General features: G+C 35.5%; 2 protein-coding genes across 2 annotated transcripts in view; one reads left to right on the plus strand and one right to left on the minus strand.

The window, feature by feature from the left end:
- ABHD17B (abhydrolase domain containing 17B, depalmitoylase) overlaps window positions 1-25,776 on the plus strand; it is a 584,428-nt gene that overhangs the window by 232,958 nt on the left and 325,694 nt on the right. The window lies entirely within an intron of this gene.
- Window positions 1-25,776, minus strand: part of GDA (guanine deaminase) — a 96,632-nt gene that overhangs the window by 32,629 nt on the left and 38,227 nt on the right. Inside the window, exons 2-3 of the mRNA XM_049770966.1 lie at window positions 17,651-17,739; window positions 5,080-5,251 (exon numbers count right to left, since the gene is read on the minus strand). Of these exons, the coding sequence (XP_049626923.1) occupies window positions 5,080-5,251; window positions 17,651-17,739 (261 nt within the window). The remainder of the gene's footprint in view (window positions 1-5,079; window positions 5,252-17,650; window positions 17,740-25,776) is intronic.

Raw genomic sequence — 25,776 nt, forward strand, 5'->3', positions numbered from 1 at the left:
CATGGAGAAGATAAAAGTTTCAAGTGAAAAGATAAGGCATAGGTAAAAAGGGAGTAAGTGAGTTAAGTGAAAATCTGATTGACCTATGGTCCCTCAATCACCTTCCCTTTCCTAGTGGAACCAAAAGATTCTAGAAGAAAGATATCTCCACAGTGATGTTGGAGATCAAAAAAATTATTTTCATCCCATAATACAGTGTACTGTTCTACCCAGATTTTCTAATTAATTTCTTAGAGAGTTATACTTAAATATGAATGCTCATCCCAAGTTTGGCAGATGCTAGTGGAAAATTACTATCAGAGTAAGAAGAAGGTTCAAGAGATAGTATAATTGGCAAGGAATTTGCCTTAGATGCAGGCAACTCAAGTTCAATCCTCAGCATCCCATAAGATCTCCTGAACATTCCAGAAGTGATCCCTGAGCAAAGAAGGATGTGGCAAAAAAGAAAAATGAATAAAGAGGGGAAGAGAGAATCTGGAAAAATAGCTTTGGTGCATAGAGGGAAAAACTCTGGTCAGAAAGAAAGAAACTGGGCCTAGAGAGATAGCACAGCGGCATTTGCCTTGCAAGCAGCTGATCCAGGACCAAAGGTGGTTGGTTCGAATCCCGGTGTCCCATATGGTCCCGTGCCTGCCAGGAGCTATTTCTGAGCAGACAGCCAGGAGTAACCCCTGAGCACCGCTGGGTGTGGCCCAAAAAACCAAAAAAAAAAAAAAGAAAGAAAGAAAGAGAGAAAGAAAGAGAAAGAAAGAAAAAGAAAGAAAAGAAAGAAAGAAAGAAAGAAAGAAAGAAAGAAAGAAAGAAAGAGAAGAGAAAAAAGAGAAGAGAAAGAAAGAAAAAAGAGAGAAAGAAAGAGAGAAAGAAAGAAAGAAACTTAAATGAGAAAACAAACATAACTCAGGATTAAGAAAACATTACACACACACACACACACACACACACATACACACTAATTTCTATGACATGTCATGTCAGAGGACAAGAGCTCTTCAAATATATAAATCGTATAAATAACAGTTGAAAGGAAGAATCAAAGAATAAATTAGAAGAGAATTTCTTAGGGTGAAAAATCGTTTGGGCTTAAAATAATAGGAAAGAACATGCCCTGTGGAAGAGATCAATATCATCATAGATCATCATCAGTATCATCAGTATTGTATTCGCCTGCAGCCAATAGCTGAAAAAAGCAAAGGAGACCCCAGTGATGTTGAAGTTAAGAGAATTTGGAAATATAGATTTTATGTCAATATTTTATTTTTAAAATAATATCTCTATTTAACCACCATGCTTACAAATTTGTTCATAGTTGGATTTCAAACATAATTTGTACAAACTCACAGTGCAACTTTACCAACAATATTTTCTAATTTTTAAATATTTTGCACATGAAATAAAATATACCTGGCTGTTAAGATAGGATGTTTCACATTTTCCAAACAGCAATCAAGTAGATCTGGAATGGCACCCGAACCCCCTGAACTCATCACCAACTCACCTATATTTCCAAATAAAATATAGCCATTTTTCTTCTTCATTTTGTTTTGTGTTCAGGTTTCTCAGACCCTAATTCTACCTTAGTTATTTAATAGCTTTGAAGAGAGCTATTTTTTTCTGAGAAATTTTTATTTTTACCACAGTGGATTAAAAATCTTTCACAGTAATATATTAGGTACATAATGACATTGAATCAGGGATATTCCCACCACCAATCTTGTCCTCCCGCCACCCCTATACTCAGCATGCATCCCATATCCCCCTCATCCTTCCTCCCCTCGGGGCTGCTAGTATAAGTGGTCCCCTCTGTGTCTAGCTTGTTGTAGATTGGGTATCAATTCTGTTGTCGTTGGCTTTGGATTTGGTGTTTAAGTCTGATCATTTATTATTTCTACTTGATGTTCATAAGACTGTTTGGTCTTGGTACCCTCCCTTACTTCTCCTCCAATTTGTGAAGAAGAGAGCTATTTTTTTTATTTGGCTTTGGGGACCATACTCAATGGTATTCCGGAATTACTCCTGATTATTGTGCTATCTCTCCAGCCTCCAGATTAAATTACTTCTCATCAGCTAAAATTCCTTTCTTTTCACTAGGTACTTATGACTTGATATCTCTTTGGCAATAGATAGATTTATTTGCCAATCTTGGGCAATCCCACAAACTGTGATATTCATTTAATTAAGAGAAAAAAATTGCAACTAGTTTTTCTTGGCATCTTTATTGATTTACTCTAGACTATAATCTGTATCAATCTCACTCAATGAGGAGTCATATCTGACCTCTGCTGCAAGGCAGCCACAGCACAAGTGAGATCACATAAATGTGGGGTCAGGGTGAGATTAGGGGCCATCTGGAAGGACAGGGGATTGCAGGAAGGAAATAAGGTCCAAAGGAGGCCTTGGTTGGAAAAAGGCTCAAAAATACTTTTCTGGATAATCTATTGATTCCTAAATTTCTCTAATATTTTTATTTTAGTTTAGTACAATTTAAAATTACAATCCTACGCCACACTTGTAATGTTTAAAGAAGGATAATTTAGTTTTGATTTACTGGAATTTTTTAACAAACAAGAGCTACTTACTAGCATATATTTTACCTATTAATTAATTTACTTTGGTTTATAGGGCCCTCACCCAGTTGTGCTCAGGATTTATCCCTGATTCTGAGGTCAGGCGATCATTACCAGAAGTGCTGGGGTTACCATAATGTGTCAGAAATGTAACTGGGGCTTGACCAAGTGCAGATAATTAACCTACCCATCCCCAGTGGAATAATTGTTTTTGTTTTTTTTGGGGGGGTCACACCCAGCAGCGCTCAGAGGGTACTCCTGGCTCTATGCTCAGAAATCGCCCCTGGCAGGCACAGGGGACCATATGGGATGCCGGGATTTGTACCACCGTCCTTTTGCATGAAAGGCAAACGCCTTACCTCCATGCTATCTCTCTGGCCCCTGGAATAATTTAAAAAAAAATTTTTTTTATTATGAGAACAAAGATACAAAGAAAGAGGACAAGGTAAAGTTACAATGGGAAGACAATCCCCAGTGAAATAATTTTTAAGAAAATCATTATGAAAAATACCAGTGTTTTACCTGAAAAATCATTTTATTTTATTTTATAATCTACACAAACACGAAATGCATAACTTACTTCCTTTTCCAGGTTAGCTGCTGGAAACTTTATGGTAAATTTGGTTTTAGGGATATACCCAGTGATACTCAGGGGTTATCCCTGGGCCTGTGCTCAGGGATTATTCCTGGTGGTATTTGGGGGACCATATGAAATGCCAGGGATTGAACGCAGATTGGCCACATGCAAAGCAGGTGCTCTGCCCACTGTACTCTCTTTCTAGTCTCTTTTAGGCAAATTTGTGACAGACTTAAAAAGTGAACTAACCCTCTGGGTATAGATGCCACCTAGGTTTTATTTTCTTCTCACTTTTTTCCTATTGTCATGATTTCCTGTCTCATTTTCTTCTGCACAATTTAATGAGATTTAACAGACTTTTTAGAATAATGAATGTAGAAATAAATTTTGAGAATAAAAAGCATCATTGCAGTTACAATTCACAACAAAATGCATCAACAACTTCACAATCAGCTTCTCAGTCTCAGTCCTCACTTTTTTTAGTGTCATGTAGATACATACGAAGTAGGTAAATCTACTATTATTGTGGATTTATAATTAAGCAGGATAAGTGTACAAATGTTACTTACCACTTGGCTTGCATTTCTCATAATTGAATGATGCAAGACTGGAAAAACTTTCAGAATGAGTAGGGCACATATAAGGCTTGAGACATTGTTACCACTACAGTTATCAACTTGGAGGGAGAAGAATTATAAGGTACAATAAAAATGAAACCTAGATATGCTGAATAACAAAAGGAAGTGCTCAGGTAATAAGAAATTTATAGCTGACATTCTTTTTTTTTTTTTTTTTTTTGGTTTTTGGGCCACACCCGGCGGTGCTCAGGGGTTACTCCTGGCTGCTGTACTCCTGGCAGGCACGGGGGACCATATGGGACACCGGGCTTCGAACCAACCACCTTTGGTCCCGGATCGGCTGCTTGCAAGGCAAACGCTGTTGTGCTATCACTCCGGGCCCACAGCTGACATTATTAACTGCCGATGGTTTTTCTAGATGCTGAGTGAAATTAGCAGAGTTGGACTTTAAAAAGGGACCTGATTTTCTTTTCTTTTTTTTTTTTTTTTTTTGGTTTTTGGTTTTTGGGTCACACCCAGCTGCGCTCAGGGGTTACTCCTGGCTCTATGCTCAGAAATCGATCCTGGGAGGCTCAGGGGATTCGAGCCACCAACCTTCTGCATGAAAGGCAAACGCCTTACCTCCATGCTATCTCTCCGGCCCCGGGACCTGATTTTCTTGAAAGAGGAATACATATTCAGTACTTAGCTGGTATGCATAAATATATATGCATAAAGATGTATTCAGTACTTAGTCGGTATGCATAAATCATAACTCAAGGATTGAGCTAGCTCCATCGTTCCCTCTAGTGGTGTTCATGCTCTTCCAATTACCACATGACATCCTATAAGGATCATTCTATTCTTCCTTCAGGCAGAGCTATTAATACAATGTGATATTCAACTAACTATAATTTAAATTTTTCATTTTAAATTTCCATGGGTGTTTTATAAGCAAACATAAGAGCCTTCACCATGTGTCAGTCAATATTCTAAAAACCTCACAAATATTAGCTTGTTAAATTATCATAATAATACTCTAAGTGGGTACTATTATTATCTCCTTTTCTCTTTTTACAGATGGGGAAAATGAGTCACAGAATTTTCCAAAGGTTAGACAGCTATTTCAAAGGGTCCTCAGAACAGCATTTATATTGGTTTTGTCTTTATTCATAAGAAGCTATGTAAGTGAAGTCAACAACAAACACATTGAAGTCAATAACAAACACATTGGACTGTAAAGAAGAGGAGGAAGGAAAGGAATCTAAAATTCATTCTAATCTTAACTTCTTGTGCTTCTCATTTTAATCTGCTCCAAGAAATGGAAATTTTTAAGGTAACAAAACATTAGTACACCAATATTTGCAAACAGGATACTTACAACAACTCTTGTATATACTTCTTCTGCAAAGTCGATGCTCTGAAATTTTTGTTCTGTAGGAAATGTGTACTTGGTCAACCATTCCAAAAGTGGTAGATCAACATTACACCCAGCAAAAGAATATTGTGGGGCATGAATGTGTGTATCAACCAGCCCAGGCATGAAGAATTCACTGGAAATTAAGATGAGAGGGAAAGAAGTTAATAACATCTTTAGTCATTTTTCATATCTTTAAATCACATTTTCTCTCAACAATGATTTAATTGTTCATCCTACACAGATTTAGAACTGGTGCAATCATACAACTGTAAATCCTCCTATTATTTAGAAACTAAGGAATAATATACATGAAGCACTACAGGAGAATTACAGTCCTTAAGGTGGAAAGGCTAATGTGATGTTAACAAGAGATGAAGAAAGAAAAACACTGATTACAACACTGAGGTTTGGAAGAGGTTTCAACAGGCTGAGTACATGCTTTGTGAGCAGGAGATTCAGGAGATCTCTTGCATCACATGATCCCTGGAAGTAATAATTCCTGAGTACAAAGCAGGGAATAGTCCTAGAGTAGTGACAGGTGTGGCCCCCAAACAAATTAACAAATAAACTCGCAGCACTGAAGAGAAGCAAAATGATAGTTACACTATAAGTGAATAAGTGTCACAATAAATTAAACTGTTTTCATCCTATGACTTTGTTCTCATAAATGGGGGGTTGTGTGACAAAGAAAACGATGAGAAGGGTGATCGTCAAGACTTCTAGAGCAATGTTGAGGAATACACTCATCGCTAAGGATAACTGAAGATAAGAAACAGAATGAGAAACTGGAGCGGTGGTGCAGGCGGTAGACATTTGCCTTGCATGCGCTAACCTAGGACGGACCGCGGTTTGATTCCTCGGCGTCCCATATGGTTTCCCCATCCAGGAGCGATTTCTGAGCGCATAGCCAGGAGTAACCCCTGAGCATCAAACAACCCCCCCCCAAAAAAAAAGAAAAAGAGAAAGAAACAGAATGGAGCCCAATGCCACACTCTCCATGCTCCAACAGAAATAACCTAGTTCCCTGACTGAAATCAAATAACAAGAGCTGCTAAATCCTCTCAGGTGAGATCAGGCTACAGGAGTGAATGCTTTGAGTCTTTTTGGAAAGGGTTTTGTCTGAGCCCTCCTCCCTACCTCACCACCAGAAAACTCAGCATCCCCCACCCACCACCACCTTCCTGGCAGAAAAAAAGCAGTCCAGCTCTTCCACCAAGTTCCAAAAGAAAATAATGTCTTCTGATACTTCTCAGGTAGTCTAGTCATAGCTGATAACTCTGTGATCCTCTCACAAAGGGGGATGTGGGGAGGCGACAAGGCACAAAATTTCCCATTCTGTATGAACTACAGCAATCCAATGCTACACCCTATCCCTGACCCACTCCAACAGAAACAGGCTAACTCTGGGGTTTAACTTTATCAAACTTCCAAGCCAAACTTCCAAGTTCTAGATCTATAATTCCTGCACCACATGGTCATACACAGTAGAAGAACACTTCAATATTTTACAGTAGTGTCAGCCCTGTCATATCACAGGAGGTATGATGGGAAACCAACCTCAAGAGCCTGAACAGTAACACAGGAAGCTCACCTACCTTCAACTACATCCCAGTAAATTCTTAGACACCAATGGTAACACCACAAAGAGATATAACAAACATTTTAAGTTGGCCTGTGTTGATGTAGGTTTTGATAATTCTATTTGCCTTTGTGTTGTAACAAGCAATATGAATTATTTTTCATTTGTGATTGCACAAAGGCAGGCTACAAAGTGGGAGGGAGATTGGGGACACTGGTAATAGAGAATTGGTAGTAAGAATTGGTGTTTGAAGAGTTAATACCTAAAACAACTGTATCATGAACAACTTGAAAAATCATGGTATTATAATAAAAATTAGAAAAAAACAGAGAATGGGCACAAATGTAGACTCAATGGCCCTCTTAACTGGATTGGTTGTTCATTGATATCTATTAAATGTCTAACTCATACTGAGTTCTGTGAAAGAATATATGCATCACCCTGTCATCACCTTGAGTAATGATTAATTCATTTTTGTTTTCTAGTTTATTTATGAAATAAGGAACATTGATTAAAATTTGACATTACAAAGACTTCCTTATTCCATCAATTCAAGTCATGCACTTCAGTGAAAGAAGGTAATACTGTATAGTTTTACTTTCAAAAGCTGAGAACTAGAATGGAGAGAACAAGGATGGTGACATCAACTGATATTATTGGTGGCACATAATGATGTGGAGCTGGACCCAGCATTCTGTATGTGCCATTTCATTTGTGATGGGCAGTTGATCATAGAGTCTAAGGACAGATATTCTTGGCTCATACTTACTGATTTGAATTGCAGTTCCCATACAAAACAGAAATAGATATTCAATATGGTAAATAATTCCCTGTGACTCAGTTTCCTCTTATGTAGAATGGAGATGGTAGTAGCACCAGTGATCTGCTGTGAGTACTAGTAAATGTGTGTAAATGAAGTACCTCGGTAGGAGAGCATACTAAAAAGTGAATAGTCGGATGTAATGTTCACATTAAACCTATGAGCAGAATAGTTATCCTCAATGGCATATGAGAAAGTAGAAGCTCAGAAATGGAACCTTTTTTTTTTTTTTTTTTTTTTTATGTTGTTAGCACTGGTGCCAAGACTCAAACAAGTAATTTATCCTAGGGCTAGTACTCTAGGTTCACTATTCTTCTTATAACAGAATAGTTTATTTACTGTGGGAACAAGGAACAGAGTAACTTGCACTTGTGATGAGAAGGCAGTGTTAAATGGGCCTACAATATGGGGCCATTAAGAAAAGAAAGTTAAATGAGAATTTTTTACATCTATAGTCACTGACCAGGATACTTGGGTCCTTTGGAATTTTATAAGGAAGGATAGCATTTATTTTTCATGTGGCTAAATTTATAGTTTGGATTACTCATTTAGTTATTTCTCAAAGAGAAATAAGATATATTATAATTATATATATAATTATAATTATTGGAAGATTAGGGATAAGGGAAGATGTGTATATGTGAGTTTGTATGTGTGTGAGAGAGAAAAGAAAAAGAGTGGAGGAGGGAGAGAAAAACAGAAAAGAGGTTGCAAGAGAGATGGGGAACTGTTAAAACCTAAAAGGTCTGGACAGATAGTACAACAGATGCTTGCCTTGAATGTGGCAGACCCAGGTTTGATCCCTGGCATTTCATAGCATCTCATGTCAAGCTCAACAAAACTGATCCCTGAGCAGAGTCAGGGTAAGCTTTAAGCACAGTGGATGTGTTTCAAAAATGAAAAATAAATAAATAAATAAGGTGTTCTTAGAAAGGTCTTGAGTATAGTGATACATCATTTAATGAAGTCAAGAATAGAGCATTATACAATCAATCGGATCCTAAGAGATAAAAGGGGGTGTTATTTACATGACTGAAACCCAAATACAATCATATTTTTAATCAAGATGTTTAAATAAAGATATTAATTAAAAAAAGAAAGAAAAAGTAACCAGAGCTGTATGTGACTAAGTAGATTGTAGATTCCAGCTTTTTTTTTTTTTTTTGTTTTTTCTGGCCATACCCGTTTGATGCTCAGGGGTTATTCCTGGTTACACGCTCAGAAATTGCCCCTGGCTTGGGGGACCATATGGGACACCGAGGGATCGAACTGTGGTCCTTTCCTTGGCTAGCGCTTGCAAGGCAGACCCTTACCTCTAGCGCCACCTCACTGGCCCCAATTCCAGCTATTTTAAAATTTTAGTAAATTTAAAGTTTAAGTTAATTATTCCTTGTTATTCTATTCTATATATAATATATATTTAAAAAAGAGATCATATCACATAGTCAAGGTGTACAGTAGATTATATCACCTAGGTTCCTATATTTATCTTCTATTACATTTGACGAAATCTCTCAATGATACACTTCTTATAATATTTGACTATTGTTAAATGAAGCATGACCATACTAAATTTAGTAAGAATAAGTTCATTTATTACTCTGCATCCTAAAGGTATAGAATACTGAAAATAATTTTTTGTTGTTTAGATTTTGAACTTTGGGTTTAGGAAGATGTCTCTAATGTGTTGAGATATACTTTCAACATTCCAAACATGAGTTTAATAATAAAAATATAGGTAAAAAAATAAAAGATGGGGCCAGAGCAACAGCACAGTGGTAGGATGTTTGCCTTGCATGCAGCTGACCCAGGACTGACCTGGGTTCAATCCCCAGTGTCCCATATGGTCCCTCAAGCCAGGAGCCATTTCTGAGCACATAGCCAGGAGTAAACCCTGAGCATCACTGGGTGTGCCCCAAAACCAAAAGCAACCAAATAAATAAATAAATAAAAGATAAATACAAGGGAAAGAACTTGAACTTTTACTTTGAGTTTGAAGAATCAAAGAAGAAGAAAGTAAGATTTTGAATATGTGAAGCTGAACCTATGGCAGAGAATTTACAAGAAAAGTTCTTTTTCAGGAAGTGATGTCATTACCTAGTAAGACCTTTAACAATGGGTCAAAAAAACTGATTCTATGAGGGAGCTGTGACAGTTAGGGAGTGATGGAAGAAAACAGTGGTATATTGATGGAGGGAAGCAGGCCTTATGATGGTACATATTTTCTTAGAATGATGTATGCATAAAACTACCATTAATAATATTTTAAATCTCCTCAACAAAAATATTTTTTTACAAGAATTCACCCTCTAGTCTTCATAAAACTTTTAAATATACAATTCTGATATAAAAATTTTCTCAGTATAGGTAACCCTCGAAGTTGGTAGAGACAGATTTCAATGATAAAGAACAAAACTAAGTTTGCATAATACACTATACAACAAGTGTACAGAGGTATTAAGGACAGTGAAAGTTCTCATTTTTAAGCAATTAAGGGCATACTTGATTTCATCTGGACTATGTACTTTTTATATAAATACTATTTGAACTTTAATATAAATTATGATTGTTCTAGGTTCTGAGGAAAGAGCTATGAACATAGAGGAAGTATTACTAGATAGAAAGCTCCCTTTGAGGGTACCAGGACCAAATAGATAAATGATCACCAAGTAGTAAGCTAGACACAGAGGGGACTTAGTCTAGCAGCCTGGGGGGTGAGGGTGGGTTATATGGGATGCAAGATGGGAATGGGGGTAGAAGGAGGACAAATTTGGTGATGGAAATTCCCCTGATTTAATGTTAATATGTACCTAAAATACTACTGTGAAAGATATGTAAGCCAATATGGTTAAAATAAAAATTATATATATATATAAAAGAAAGCTCCCTTTGAAAATATTTGGTGGTGAAATTAATATAATTATATAATCTGCATATTAATCTAAGGACTCCTAAAAATGACATGAACTTGTGCTGCTATCTTTACTATTAATACTTGACTGGTATGCAGATATTTTCACAAATAAAACTTTCTTCTACTGAAATGTTAAAACTGCATAAAATAAGATCCTGATTTCCTACATTTCTTAAGAGAATGACTTAAAATGTATGTCTATCTTACAAATTTATAAGTTTATCTAATACATTTATAAGCTTATAAAATTTATAAATTTGGGGCCCGGAGAGATAGCACAGCGGCGTTTGCCTTACAAGCAGCTGATCCAGGACCAAAGGTGGTTGGTTTGAATCCCGGTGTCCCATATGGTCCCCCGTGCCTGCCAGGAACTATTTCTGAGTAGACAGCCAGGAGTAAACCCTGAGCACCGCCGGGTGTGACCCCAAAACAAAACAAAACAAAAAAAGATTTATAAATGTATTTTATTTATAAGATATATTCTTTTTTTTTTTTTTTTTTTTTTTTTTAGAATAGAAAGATGGGACTGGAAAAGTAGTGGAACCCAGTAAGGACAGCCTTGAATGAGGTCAACCCATATTTGATTCCTGACACACCATGTAGTCCCTTAAGTACAATATAGAATGACCCTGAACATAGATTCAGGAGTAATCCCTGAGTACCAATATTAGTTAGGCCCCAAAACAATAAAAGATAATATAGGGAGAGAATAAAAATTATATCTTCTTTTCATGTAGGAAAAACTCCAGGATATTTTTAAGGCATGAAAGATAAAAGAAGTAAAGGAAATGATTTTGGGTCCAAAGTCTTTAGACTATAACAGAAGAGCAAAGATTAATTGCATCTGAATTATAAATTATGTGCAGAGAAAGAATCAATTTTTCTTAGGAAATAAAAAGTATAGGGAGAACTGGAGTAATAGAACATCTGGTAGGTCACTTGTTTTCTATGTAGCTAATCGAGGATTGATCCCTGGCACCATATATGGTCCCCAAAGAGCACTGCCAGGAGTATTTTATGAGGGGAAAGTCAGGACTGATCCATGGGTGTTGCCTCTAAAAGAAGCATTGTGAAATACTTAGTCATAATAAATACTTAGATAAGCAAAGTTATAGTTCAAGATTTATTATAGATACCACATTATGACACAATATAGATGGGTAAAGTTACAGGTGAAGTTATAGCTCATTATGTACAACTATAGTTGGCATTAATAGCGCAGAAATTAAAGACACCAATCCCCCTGCAGCTGAAAAATCACATATAACTTAAAATTATTCCTAACACATCCATTGATAGTCATGGGAGATTGGTTTTAGGACCCTAGTAATTTCAGCACCTATATATTAAGCCCTCCAAAAACCATAGTTTGTTATCCACAAATTCAACCACTGTCATGTAAGGACTGTTTGATCTGTGAACACTTACTTGAAACTTCAAATACAGAGTGATTGACTAAAGCAATATTATGGGCTACGGCATTTTCCTGGAATGTGCCCAAAAGTGATTCATATCCTGGGTACTGTATATGAATCTCTGAGCATCTCCAGGACTGATATTAGGTCTGAAAATCTATTTTTGTTCCAATAACATCCTGTTTTGCTCACTATGGCTTTGTAGAAGAGCTTCAAGTTAGGTGATGAAATGCCTCCCAGTTTATTGTTTTTCAGTATGAATTTGGCTATCCTAGGTCTTTTATGGTTTCACATAAACTTTATAATTGATTGTCTTAAATAAGTGAAGAATGTTGTCTGAATTTGGATAAAAATTGCTTTGAATCTATATAGTAGTTTAGGTAAGATGGTCATTTTTGATAATATTGATTCTTCCAATCCAAGAGCATGAAATATTCTTTCATTCCTCAAGTTCTTCTTCAATTTCTTTCTAAAGGTTTTGAAGTCTTTTAATATAGGTTTCTCACCTCCCTTGTTAGATTGATTCCTAGGTACTTGATAGTTTTGGACACTATTTAAATGGGATAGACTCTTTGATCTCTCTCCTCTGAACCATTATTTGTAATAAAGGAATGAAGTTGTCTTTTGCATATTGATTTTATAGCTGACTACTTTACTGCATTGATTTATTGTTTTTAGGAGCTTTATTGTGATTCTTTGGGTCTTCAATATGTATCATAATGTCATCTGTAAATAGAGATAGTTAGATTTCCTTTTTCAATTTGGATTCCTTTGATTTTCTTCTCTTGACTGACTGCTACTGCTGGGAGTTCTAATATTATGTTAAATAAGAATGGAAATGATGGATATCCTTGCTTAGTGCCTGATATTAGTGGGAATGCTTTCAGCTTTTGCCATAAGAATAATATTGGTTATAAGATTTTTATAGATAGCCTTTACTATTTGAGGCTGTTCTTTTCACAACTATTTTGCTGAGGGTTTTAATCATGAATAGATGATAGATCTTGTAAAATTCTTTTTAATATTATTATATATTAATATTATCATGTATTTTTTATCCTTCTATTTACTGCTGTGTATGGCATTGATTGACTTTCATATTTTGAACCATCCTAACATTCCTGAAGTGAAACTGACTTGGTCATGATATATAATCTTTTTGATGTGTTGTTGGATTTGGTTTGCTAAGATTTTGTTAAGGATTTTTGTATCAATGTTTATCAGTGAAATTGCTCTGTAGTTTATTTCTTGATACTATCTTTGTCATCTTTGGGGATGAGTGTAATTTTAGCTTCATATAAAATATTAGGGAGGATTCCAATCTCTGGGATATTTTTTGAAGTGTCTAAGGATAAATGGTAGTAGCTCTTCTCTGAATGTCTGATACAATTCACCCATAAACCCATTCAGTCCCAGACTTTTATTCTTGGGGATATTTTTTTTTTTGCTTTAAAAATAAAACTACATAAATACCCAGAAAAGTCTACTGTAAAGGAAAATATTATTTTGGCAAATTCATCTTTACATTAAAAAATCTTGATTACTAAATGTTTATAGAATATCTTACCCCACTATTTTTTTGCCTGGACTGTTTCAAGTAGAAGATCTGCTTTGATTCTTACGTTCTTTCCTTTATACTTAAGGTTTTTCTTCTCCCTTGCTGCTTTGTTTATTTTTGACATTTAGATTACTATATGTCTTATTGTTGTTCTGTTCGGGTCTGTTTTGTTTGGCACTCTTCTTGCCTTTTGGATTTGTACACCAGCCTCTTTTAGAGTTGGGGATATTTTCTGCTCTCATCTCTCTCACTACTTATTTTTCCCCTTTCTTTTTTCCCTCCACTTCTGGTATATAACTCATTTCTTTTTTTATTAAGTACCTTACATTTTCTTCCATTTTTTTCCTCTGTTCTCTTTTGATGTCTTTATCAATGCTGGCTGTATTTGTCTTCAAGTTCATCTATATAGTTCTCCACCTATGTAATTCTGTGACTATTTCTTGTTAACATGTTTAGTTTCTTCAATTCTATTTATATAGATTCTCTCATCTTCTGAAAGAGTTCTATTTTGAGTTGGTTGAATTGTTCATATATATATCGTTTAATTTCACAAGCTAGAACCTCCTTTATTTTTGTTGCTAAAACATTGAGTATTGTTTGTAGGTCCTCATCTACAAAACTCAGGCCTTTTGTTGGCTTGAAAATTTACCTAGGTTTCACTCCATATCTCCAATTGCCATTTTCTCCATAGTTCCCCCCATTGTTCTTTGCATTTAGTAGATTGAAATAATGGAATTTCAGGTTCCCCATTACTTAAGAAAGTGATCTTTTGAATTGATTATAGAAAAGTAGCTAGAAGTATATATCCCTTGTAAACAATTTTCTTAAATATTTGAGGTTATGTAAGTTTAAGAAAAATTGCCAACTAATTCATTAGTTAGGTGGACTGAGTTTTGAGGTTGTTAATGTCTAAAAGAAAAAAGTGTTAGGGCCTATCTGCCTGAAAATATTATATATAAGCTAAAATGTCTTCATGTCTGCACAGTTTGTAAAGAAAAGGGCAGAATGTCAGAGAGTTGGGACAGGAATTGGGTTGAGAGAGGAACTTGGGGGGAAAGGATTGGTGGTGACACTGGCAACTTAGAAGGTTCTGGTTGATATCAAGAACCAAAGTATAAACTTTGGTTTATACTTGAATGACACACTTAAGATGGGATGGAAGGGGTCCGGAGAGATAGCATGCAGGTAAGGTGTTTGCCTTGCATGCAGAAGGACAGTGTTTCAAATCCCAGCATCCCATATGGTCCCAAAAAACGATTTCTGAGGGTAGAGCCAGGAGTTACTCATGAGCGCTGCCGCGTGTGACCCAAAAGCCAAAAAAAAAAAAAAATGATGGGATTATAGACGGGCAGTTTTCAGGACAGGTGGAGGGCTGAGGAAAGAGCTTGGGAAAAGAGATTGGCAATAATACTCCACTTTTCATTTTATTTTATCGTTATCATAATTGCCATAGCAAATTGCAGCTTCCACTAAAGTAAATCCATCCACTTCATGTTTTAAATCTTCAGTGGGAAATATAAGAACCCAAGAAAGAGTGCCCCTGTATATCTACATAACAAAGCATGCACCACATTTTGGGGGTTATAGGAGTAAAGAGGAAATAGTTTGAACCATGCTTGGCAATGTTCAGGGATTGCTCCTGGTTTGTATGGAGGGCTCACTCCTGGTAGTTCTCAGGGTATTACATGTGGTGCCAGGGATCTAATTGGAATAGACTATATACAAGCCAATTGCTTTAAATATGTGCTATTTCTCATTATAAATAAAACTCTTCCCCATCAATAGAAACCCAATGACTATATAAGTATAGCTTAATTGATCTGCACACCATTGTTCATTCTCTCTCTTTTTTTTTTTTTTGTTTGTTTTTGGGCCACACCCGGCGGTGATCAGGGGTTACTCCTGGCTGTCTGCTCAGAAATAGCTCCTGGCAGGCATGGGGGACCATATGGGATACCGGGATTCGAACCAACCACCTTTGGTCCTGGATCGGCTGCTTGCAAGGCAAACGCCGCTGTGCTATCTCTCTGGGCCTCATTCTCATTTTAATTTTGAATTCTAAAAATTAAATTTTGTTTTGTTGTTTTTAAATTAAGTGATTCAGATATGGCTCAGCAGCAAAATATATACTTTATATGCATGAAACCTGAGTTCAATCACTGTTACCACCTGATTGCCCCTCCCCCCAATAAACTAATACTGCATTAAACTATTACTATTAGAACAATTGCACTTGGATAAACTTCTTTCTGAACTCTGGACTTCTTGCCTCAAAGTACTAGGAGTAATCCAGTGTACAGAACACAGTTGTTGAAGCATCTACAATCACCTAGAGTTCAACCCTTTACTGAACAGCCTAGAAGATAAGTTTCATTAAGGGAAGTTACTTTCTTTACACCTAACAGCTGTAAATTTGCTGTGTGAGGGTTGAAGAAGGGTGTTCTGTATCCAACTTTGGTGTTTGTACCACTATCTTATGATAGTTACTTCCCAAGTTACAAAAATAATGTTTTCAGAATAAAATTATTTATTTTTGTTGGTTTTTGCTTTGGGGCCACATCCTACAGCACTCAGGAGTTACTTCTGCTTTGTGTTCAAAAATTGCTCCTTGAAGGCTCAAGGGACAACATGGGATGTTGGGGATCAAACCCAGCTCAGCTGCATGCAAGGCAAAAGCCCCATCAGCTGTGCTGTTACTCCAGCTCAAATTATTTTTATTGACTTTGGAAACATACATGGCCTAAAACAAAGAAAAATCTTTGAACTAAAAAAACATATTTCTATAGGAGAAAGGGTTTGAAAGAAGTTTTTGGAACAATGGTAGAAGAAAACAGGCTTTCTATTGATGTGTGTAGTACTAGAATAATGTAGAAATGAAAGCATAATTACTATAATTATAAATCTCAATACTTCAATAAAAATATTTTCAAGTGTTTCTGTATTATAAAACAAATCAACAGGCTATGAAGAGAGTGGACAAATCACAAGAAAAAGAACCACAATTTTCTATAAATATAACTGTGAGAGAATTGTAATTCACATGGGTCTCAATAAAAATTATTTTAAAAGCCACATTTTTGTACAATTAAAATAAGTTGACAGTTGCTTGACAGAACATAAAATCATAGCTCAGATGCACTTTTGGAGACAATTCTATAACCATGTTGTCAGTTAGCACTTTCAAATCCTTCTCTACTCTCCTTCAATAGACAACCTCTGTCATGCTCTACTTTCTTTACAGAAAATATTACAATATCACTGCCCTACTTTTTATCTCTATACGTGTTCATATTCTATGTTTCCAAAATTTACAAAGTCCATGAAAACAAGTACCATATTTTCCAGCGTATAAGACGACTGGGCATATAAAACGACCCCCTAATTTTGCAGTTAAAACATAGGTTTAGGCCTGTATTTGCTGTATCAGACAGAACGTTTCTGTGCTACAACTGTATGTACCACAGTGAGCCAATCACAACAAGCAAAGGTTCAAAGGTTATACTGTAATAGACTTCCTCTCTGACTCTGGCCAGTCTGAGCAGGCTTTTTACAGTGTAGATTTGGGTCCAGAACATTGTCTAATTTGCATGCTTAAAAGGCCTGCTTTGATTGGCTGAGTTAGAGAGGCAGTCCGAGCAGTCTTGCAGTGATTGGTCCCTTATCATAGGCACCTTTTCTGGCAATTCCCTGTTGGCATCAGTTAATCTTCCCCACTACATGAACCAAACAACACCCCATCCTCGGACCCTAGCACTGAATCACCAATACGGTTAGCTGGGTTTTGCCAGAAGTGGCCCCAGATCTCCTGAGTACTGTTTGGGAGCCCCCAAGAAAAAGATTTGGAAACTCTGTGGCCTGATTTTTTGTTTGTTTGTTTGTTTCGTTTAGCGGCATATTGAAACATTTTCGGGATATACTCGTTGTATAAGACGACCCCCGATTTTCGGTTAACTTTTTTTTTTTGTTTCAAAAGTCGTCTTATACACCGTAAAATACGGTACTTTATAGATCATTTTCACCTCCACATCCAAGTCCTTACAGATAGAAAGTTCAACAAATATTTCCTCAAGAAATTAGTAAGGTATGGAAGCCTCATGTTTTTAAATCTTTCTTCATTTTCTTTTTCTATATCCCTAATCCTTCTCCCAAACTCTTCAAAAAAATTAAAGTCTCTTTCTCAAGTGAGGTTTTTTTGTTTTATCATTGGAGATGATATACAGCAATATGAAAGAAGGCTATAACTTACTGGTGGCTAAGTTCTCTTATCTCACATGGCTTGAAGCCCCATTCTTTTGCCAGCTTTTCTTGTTGAGATGCTTCTTCTAAAAACACTATCTTTAAAAGAAAGAGAAAAGAAGAAAACATGAGTTATTGTCATTTTCTTTTAATAAATATCTAAATCTTTAAAAAAGACTTTATTATAAATTTAATTTTAATAGTTTTCACTATAACTAAAGGGGAACAAGTTTAAAGGGAGAAAGACAAGGGTAATCTAGAGAAGCAAAATAATATAAATGCATACATGTTCTTCATTTCTAAAAATCTATAGTAACCCTCTTGTACTATTGGAGGAAAAGTCATTTGGTTCAGTTTCTATGAACAATAGTATAAAGACTTGTTTTAAGAGGTTCATAATAGAACTTCTACATAATCCAGTAATAAACCTTTTAGATATCTATCTCAAGAACATAAAAACACTTAGCAGAATAGCCAGGATATGGAAGCAACTCAAAATCCTATGATAGGTAAATGGATAAAGGAGCTGTGGCATATATACACAATTGAATACTCTGCAGCTATAAAGTATGATAAAAAGCTTTCAGTTCCCCTCAACTTAGATATAACTGGAGGATATCGTTTTAAATAAAATAAGTCAAGTAGAGAAGGGAAAGTGCCTAATCTATCAATTATACGTATGAAAGAAAGTAAGAAAGTAGATAATAACAATGACAAAACAGATTACCAAATGGAGGTGGGTAAATGAAAGTTGGGGAATGAGGTAGAGGGGATGAAGAAATGGACTAGAAATAGCAGAGGTACGGGTTAAGTGTATTAGGCACATTGGTGGTGAGAGAGTGCAAAACGTATATATCAAGATCATAAGTGTTAACAGTGTTGTACGGATATGTTAATTAAAACAATAAAGAAAAGATTTTAGGTGCTGGAGAGATAGCATGGAGTAGGGTGTTTGCCTTGCATGCAGAAGGATGGTGGTTCGAATCCCGGCATCCTATATAATCCCTGAGCCTTCCAGGAGCGATTTCTGAGCGTAAAGCCAGGAGTAACCCCTAAGCTCTGCATATTGTGACCCAAAAACAAAACAAAACAAAACAAAAAAAAAAGAAAAGAAAATATTTTAAAAAGTATCTTAGCAAAAAATTATAATAGTAAGTGCATGTATTTTTAAAAAGAAACATTCTAAAATTAATCATTTGTTTTCATTTAAAGAATCTAAAAATGAAAATATTAACTAAATATTAACTGTTTTATTTATTGAGATAATCTTTTTAAAAAAAATTGGAAGCCCTGGGGCTGGACCTATATAGTACAGCAGGTAGGGGGCTTACCTTTCATACACACCAAACTATCCAGTCACGTAAATCTGCCAGGAGTGACCCCTTAGTACAGAGCCAAAAGTAAGATCTGAGCAATACTGGATGCTCAAAACATATACAACTCAAAACCTCAAGACTTCAAAAAATATACACCAAAGAAATTGGATATAGAGAGATATAGATTAAAAGACTGAGTACTTTGCATACAGGAATTCTGGCTTTGAGCACTGGCACCACATAGTCTTGTGAGCACCAATATAAGCAATGACTGAGCCCAGAATCCCTGAGAACTTCTGGATATAAACCCCATAAAAATTGATATCCTGTTATTTTCTGCCAGGAAAAATTATAACTATGACAATGATTCATGAAAACATATAAAAATGTAATGAAACAATTATAAATATATACTCAAATTAATAAATATCAAAGCAGAGGCAAAAATTGTAAAAAATAACAAATAGTGAGGCTGGAGCTGTGGTGCAAGCAGTAAGGCATCTGCCTCGCCCATGCTAGCCTAGCACAGACCGTGGTTTGATCCCCTGGTGTCCCATGTGGTCCCCTAAGCCAGGAGCAGTTTCTGAGCACATAGACAAGAGTAACCCCTGAGCGTCACAGGGTGTGGCCCTAAAACCGAAACAAGCAAACAAAAAAATCCCAAATAGTTTATGCCACTAACATTTAAATAAATAAATTATCACTTTTTACAAAATATTAATATGTGACAATAACTATTTGTATTATATGATATGTTTGAAATATGTTGCTTTTGATGAAGAATAAATGATCAAAACTTATTCTCTGGGGCTTAAAGAGCTAATTTAATAGGTAGGACTCTAGCCTTGTCAGGAAGTAAAGGCACCCCATATAGAAAACTTAAAAAAGATAATTATGCCAACACAATTCAATAGAAATTATTAATTTTATTTTGTGTCATACTTAATTTTGAAAACCCAAAGTTTGTTTTATATTTAAGTTGCATTTTTATCTGGATGCTAAATTTCCATTGAAATTAAAAACTAAAAACAGTTTTGATCATACAATATTCCAATACCCAACCATTCACCATTGTTCATTTTCTACTACCAATTTTCCTATTACTCTCCCATAAACCAAACACACCTCCACTCCTAGCCTGACCCTATGACAATCAACTCTCTCTCTTTCTCTCTTTTTCTCTCTTTCTTTTTCTCTCCTTTTATAATTTTAGGCATTATGGTTTACAATATTGATAATGAGGGGATATCATTCATTTTTTGTCATTTTAGGCATTATGGTTTACAATACTGATAATGAAGGAATATCATTCATATAACTTTACTTTCTTTCAATTCCCAATTTTTGTCCAGAGTGAACATGTCCAACAATTATGTCATAGTGGTCCTTTCTGTTTTACATAATTTTCCATTCAACATTTCCATTTTCTTTGGGCATTATTCTCATACTATGGGTTGTTTCTTATATCCTGCTGATGAGTATGATCATGCCATGTGTGTCCCTCTCCCTCTGACTGATTTTATTCAGCATGATGCTCTCCATGACTATTCATATATTAGCAAATTTCATGACTTCATTTTTCCTAATAGCTATGTAATATTCCAATGTTGTAGACTTAGATGTAGGTGTCTTTATCCACTCATCTGTTCTCAAGCACTTGGGTTGTTTTCAGATTCTGGCTATTATGAGTAGTGCTGCAATGAACATAGAAGTGTAGATACTTTTTCTGCGTTGTGTTTTGGGGATCCTAGGGTATATTCCCAAGAGCAGTATTGATGGGACAAATGGAAGCTCAATTTATACTTTTTGATTTTGCTTTGTTTTTTTTTTGGGGGGGGGTCCACACCCGGCAGTGCTCAGGGCTTACTCCTGGCTCTCTACTCAGAAATCGCCCCTGGCAGGCACATACAGGATGCCGGGATTCGAACCACCGTCCTTCTCCATGAAAGGCAAACACCTTACCACCATGCTATCTCTCCAGCCCCTCAATATATATTTTTTAAACATTTTTTTAACTTTATTGATTGGTTGGTTGTTGGGCCACACCCCGCGACACTCAACGGTTACTCCTGGCTCTGCACTCAGAAATCTCCCCTGGCAGGTTGGGGGATCATATGGATGTCAGGAAACACAGTCAGCCTCATGCAAGGCAAATGCCCTACTGCTATGCTATCTCTCTGGTCCCATAATTTATATTTTTTTAAATTTCTATTTTTTCTTCAAATATTGGACCAGTCTATATTCCCACCAGCAGTACATAGTCCTTTTCTCTATGCGTATGCATCAGCACTGGTTGTTCTTGTCCTTCATGTGTGCCAATTCTGTGGTGTAAAGTGATATCACATTTTGTTTTGGTTTGTATCTCTCTGATGATTAATGATGTGGAGCATTGTTCATGTGTTTTCTTGAACATATATATTTCTTCTTGGAATACATATTTATGTTCAGTTTTTTCTCCCCATTTTTTTGATTGGGTTGGATTTTTTCTTGTTAAGCTATACTAGTATCCTATGTATCTTAGATATTAATTCTTTATGAAATAGATATTGGGTGAATAATCCCAAAGATGTCCCATATGGGTCATCTTTTTATCCTGGTCATCATTTCCTTTGATGAGCAGAAGCTTTTGAATTTACTGTAGTCCCACTTGTACCTTATGGTTTTAGGTCTGATATCGAGGCCTTTAATCCATTTTGATTTTATTTTTGTGCATGGCATGAAAAAGAGGTCTGAATTCACTGTTTTGCATGTAGCTGATCGATTTTCCCAATACCACTTGTTGAAGAGGCTTTCCTGCTCCACTTTTTATTTCTTGCTTCTTTATCAAAATTAACTTGTCATATATCTGGAGATCTGTCTCCTCTGATCTAGTCCACTAATTTGAGAGCCTGTCTTTATTCAATACCATGCTGTTTTTCTTACTACCATTTTTTAGTACAGTTTAAAATTGGGGCCAGATAGATATCTAAAATAATGTAGTTTTATTTTAGCATCCATAAATTTACATTTAACCATAAAATATGGCCTTTAAACATGAAAATTTGCCGTTTAAATCTAATTTAAAAGTGTTTACACACATATATGTCTAAAATTATATATACTTTTAAAAGTGTAGAGTATAAATATTTTCAAAACATTATTAATCACAATTAATAAAAATCGCGTAGCATTTCTTTGGGCACTTATGTTATAGTTATTCATCTGATGATTTTTCCCCCATTTCTCACACAACTTGGCTTCCAAAAGCACACCAAAAACATACAATAGTAAAATTACAAATATAAAATTCAGCTAATATGGGATTGATCAAAAAACATAACATTGAAACTTAAATAAAAACTTACATTTACTGAATGAAAAAATGATCCTTTATACAATCTTCAATTATATTTATTTGTTTCTGAGCTACACCTAGCTTACTCCTGGCTCTGCTATCAGGGATCATTCCTGAGAGCCCAGAAGGGCTACTGGAGATTGAAGCCAAGTTGACACTGCATGGCAAGAATCCTACATGCTGTAGTATTGTTACAGGCCCTTCAATATTTTTTAATTGTGGGTTAGTATATAAGAAACTAGGTGCCATTATTTTTAAATTAACAAGTCATGTATATATTTGTGGTACATAAAACAATGTGTCTATGTTTTGACGATGAGTATCAGTCAAGATTTCAAAAAATAAAATGGCAGAACTTTATATTAATGAGTAGGATTTGTTTTTGAAAAGTGTCTAGAGTTAGAAAAAACACTGAATTAACAGTATTTATTTTGCAAATCAAGTAATAAGAATTTATTATACTTGCTCTTGTGTGTTTACTCAGCAATAACTCCCCCAAGATATTTCTGTGTAATAAACACTATTTCAAGCACCAAGAGTGATATATTGATAGATGAGCATAGCATACATTGCCTAAGTGGTGAACGTTACAATGAAAACTAAAGCCTGGTTAATGACTAAGACAAACTATGGAGTGTGATCTCTCTGAGAAAGGATGCTCAGGCACAAGTTTGAAGGGATAGATAGTTGATGTTACTTGTTTATTATAGGAAGAATATTTTAGAAATAATGGTGAAAACCTTGACATGAACATTTAAGTTAAATGTAAATTAATGACTTGACATATTTTGAGATACTAATAATGTATAGAGTTATTATGTATAATTGTATATATACATTTATACTGTGTATAAAATATAAGTACCAGCAGAAAGTAATAGGAAAGAAGGGGGAAAAAGTCAGTCAAGGACTTTTTAGTTCATAATTTGGACTTGAGATTTATTTTCAAAGTCTCTAAAGACCTTTTAGAGAACCAATACAGCATAATTACAAAATATTATCAATATTTTACTATAGAATAATATTTCTTAAGATAATCTGGGCTACTATAGCTATTCATCCACTTATTCAGACATTCACTGTACAATTATTAAAATATATAACCATACAATGTATATTATATAATATAATATATGCGCAATGTACAATATATTGTTTGTTACAAAGTACACAATTATTACAGTGCCCTTCCCCACCAATCACAAATTAGATGAACTGTGAAGTACAAACAGGTCATTAAAACCCATGTCTCATGCTGGCACAATAGTACAGTGGATAGGAAACTTGACTTGTAAGTGGCTGACCCAGGTTCAATTCCTGGTACCATCTATGGTCCTCCAAGGCCACTAGGAGTGACCCCTAAACACAAAGCCATGAGTAAGCCCTGAGCATCACCTAATGTTGCCCTCCCCCAAAAAGTCTCATAAAATACAAATTGTGCCAGCTGGTAGGAAACTGCACCAGTTCCTTTGTTTTCTACACAAGGATCTCAAATCTATTCTGCTAAGAAAACAACTCCAAGTGCTCTATTACTTGAAACTGCAACTGTTTAGGATGAGCTGTAATGAGAGTGTTGGAATATTAAAACCAAAAACAGATGAGTAATGACTGTCAGCTAATGAAAAAAAAATCTCCAAGAGATAAAGACTTCAAACACCAGATGGCAAAAAGAGGCTTGTTGCTATGGAACAGAGTAATCTGCAATTTGGGTCTTTCTTTGTAAAATCACTTGGCCATCCAAAAAAAATAAGGGAATATGTATATCACAATGCCACTAAACAAATGCCATTCAGGTACTGAATAAGTGATAAAATCTTATTTTATCAATTTTATTTCAGATAAAAATATCTTAAAGATTTTCTGAAGCTTTTGGGCAGAGATGAAAATGGATATATTCAATTCATATCATGCAGATTAACAAAAAAAAAGATAAAGTAAGATTTTTTTAAAAAAAAACATGAACCAGTAAAAACAAACTTATGTTACACTGGCATCAAAAAAGTAAATTCATTGTTCACATTTGATATTCTCATTTCATAGATAAAGAAGCAGCTTAGTTCTTTGACTTTTCAGCAGCACAGTGCACTTGACTTACTTTCCATATTCTTCTAAACCATTCTTAACTGCTGCTTATAGTATAAACTCACAGTCAGGAAAGTTTCTACATATGGTCATATGTTAAATAATTTAGGTTTTTATATAATGATCATTTCTGATATACTCCTGAATTTTATTACAGATCAAAATAGTTATAGACAACATATAACATAATGGTATGGCTGTATTCTTTTTTTTTTTTTTTAGCCACAATTGGCAATACTCAGGGATTACTCCTTGCTTGGCAGTCAGAAATCATTCCTGATGGTGCTCTGGGGAGCATATTGGATGTCATGGACAGAACCCAGGTTAGCTGCATGCAAGGCAATTTCTTTGTTTTGTTTTTGGGGCTACACTAGAAAGTCAGAAATGACTTTGGCAGTATTTGGGGGCCATGTGGGGTGCTGGTCCTAACCAAGATAGGCTGCATGCAAGGTAATGCTGCTATACTATATCTCCAAGCCCCAATAAAATTTTATAGAAAAATAAAATTGTGATTTTTTTCATTTTCACTTATCATGAAATACTATTTTTGACAGTTCCAAGAAACTGAGGCAGAAAAAAAGAAGACAAGCAGCAGGTTCCTCTTTTACTCAGAAGAGCCATTTTCACTTCAGATCAGTGTGCCCCAAGACAAGTGCAGCTACTCTATTTTGCTCTGCAACTATGCCTTTCTTCTAGACAATGAGCCCCACCACAACACACACACATACACACACACATACACATACACACACACACACAAAACATAGTACCATGCTGTAAAAGTCACAATGGGAAAGCAACACAGAAACTCACCAGGCTTACTGAATGAAGATGGCAGTCCTAACCATTTCATATCAGCCACTTATATAGCCGCTCTGATAAGGACTTTAGAGAAAAATTTTTGAGGATGTTCAAGGAACTTAAAGAAAACATGGAATGGACAGCCAATAAGACTTAAGAGAATATGAGAGTAGGAAAGAGTAAACTTCAAACAGAAATGATAGAATTGAAAAACTTGGTAGGCAAAATGAAAACCTCACTGGAAGGCCTCACAAATAGCATAATAGCTCCTGAGGATAGAATCAGTGAGCTGGAAGATGAACTGCATAGACAGCAGAAATTGGAAAAGAGTCTTAAATAAAATGCTATTTTGTACCCAATATTGAAAAACCATATAAATTATACTGACTTTCTGTCAATTCAATAGTTTGTTTTATAGGAGGCCCAAATTCAATCCCCAATGGTCTCCAGAGCACTGTCAGAGTCTGCAGTAGCCTCTGAGCATTTTCAGATTTAGTGAAAATCAAACAACAAAAAATATATTCCCACTTAAAATTGCATCCAATATATCCAATATCTGAGAATCAACCTAACTGAAGAGGTGAGAGTTGTATATTAAAAGCT

The sequence above is a fragment of the Suncus etruscus genome, chromosome 3, assembly GCF_024139225.1.
Source record: "Suncus etruscus isolate mSunEtr1 chromosome 3, mSunEtr1.pri.cur, whole genome shotgun sequence".
In the NCBI taxonomy this organism is placed as follows: domain Eukaryota; kingdom Metazoa; phylum Chordata; class Mammalia; order Eulipotyphla; family Soricidae; genus Suncus; species Suncus etruscus.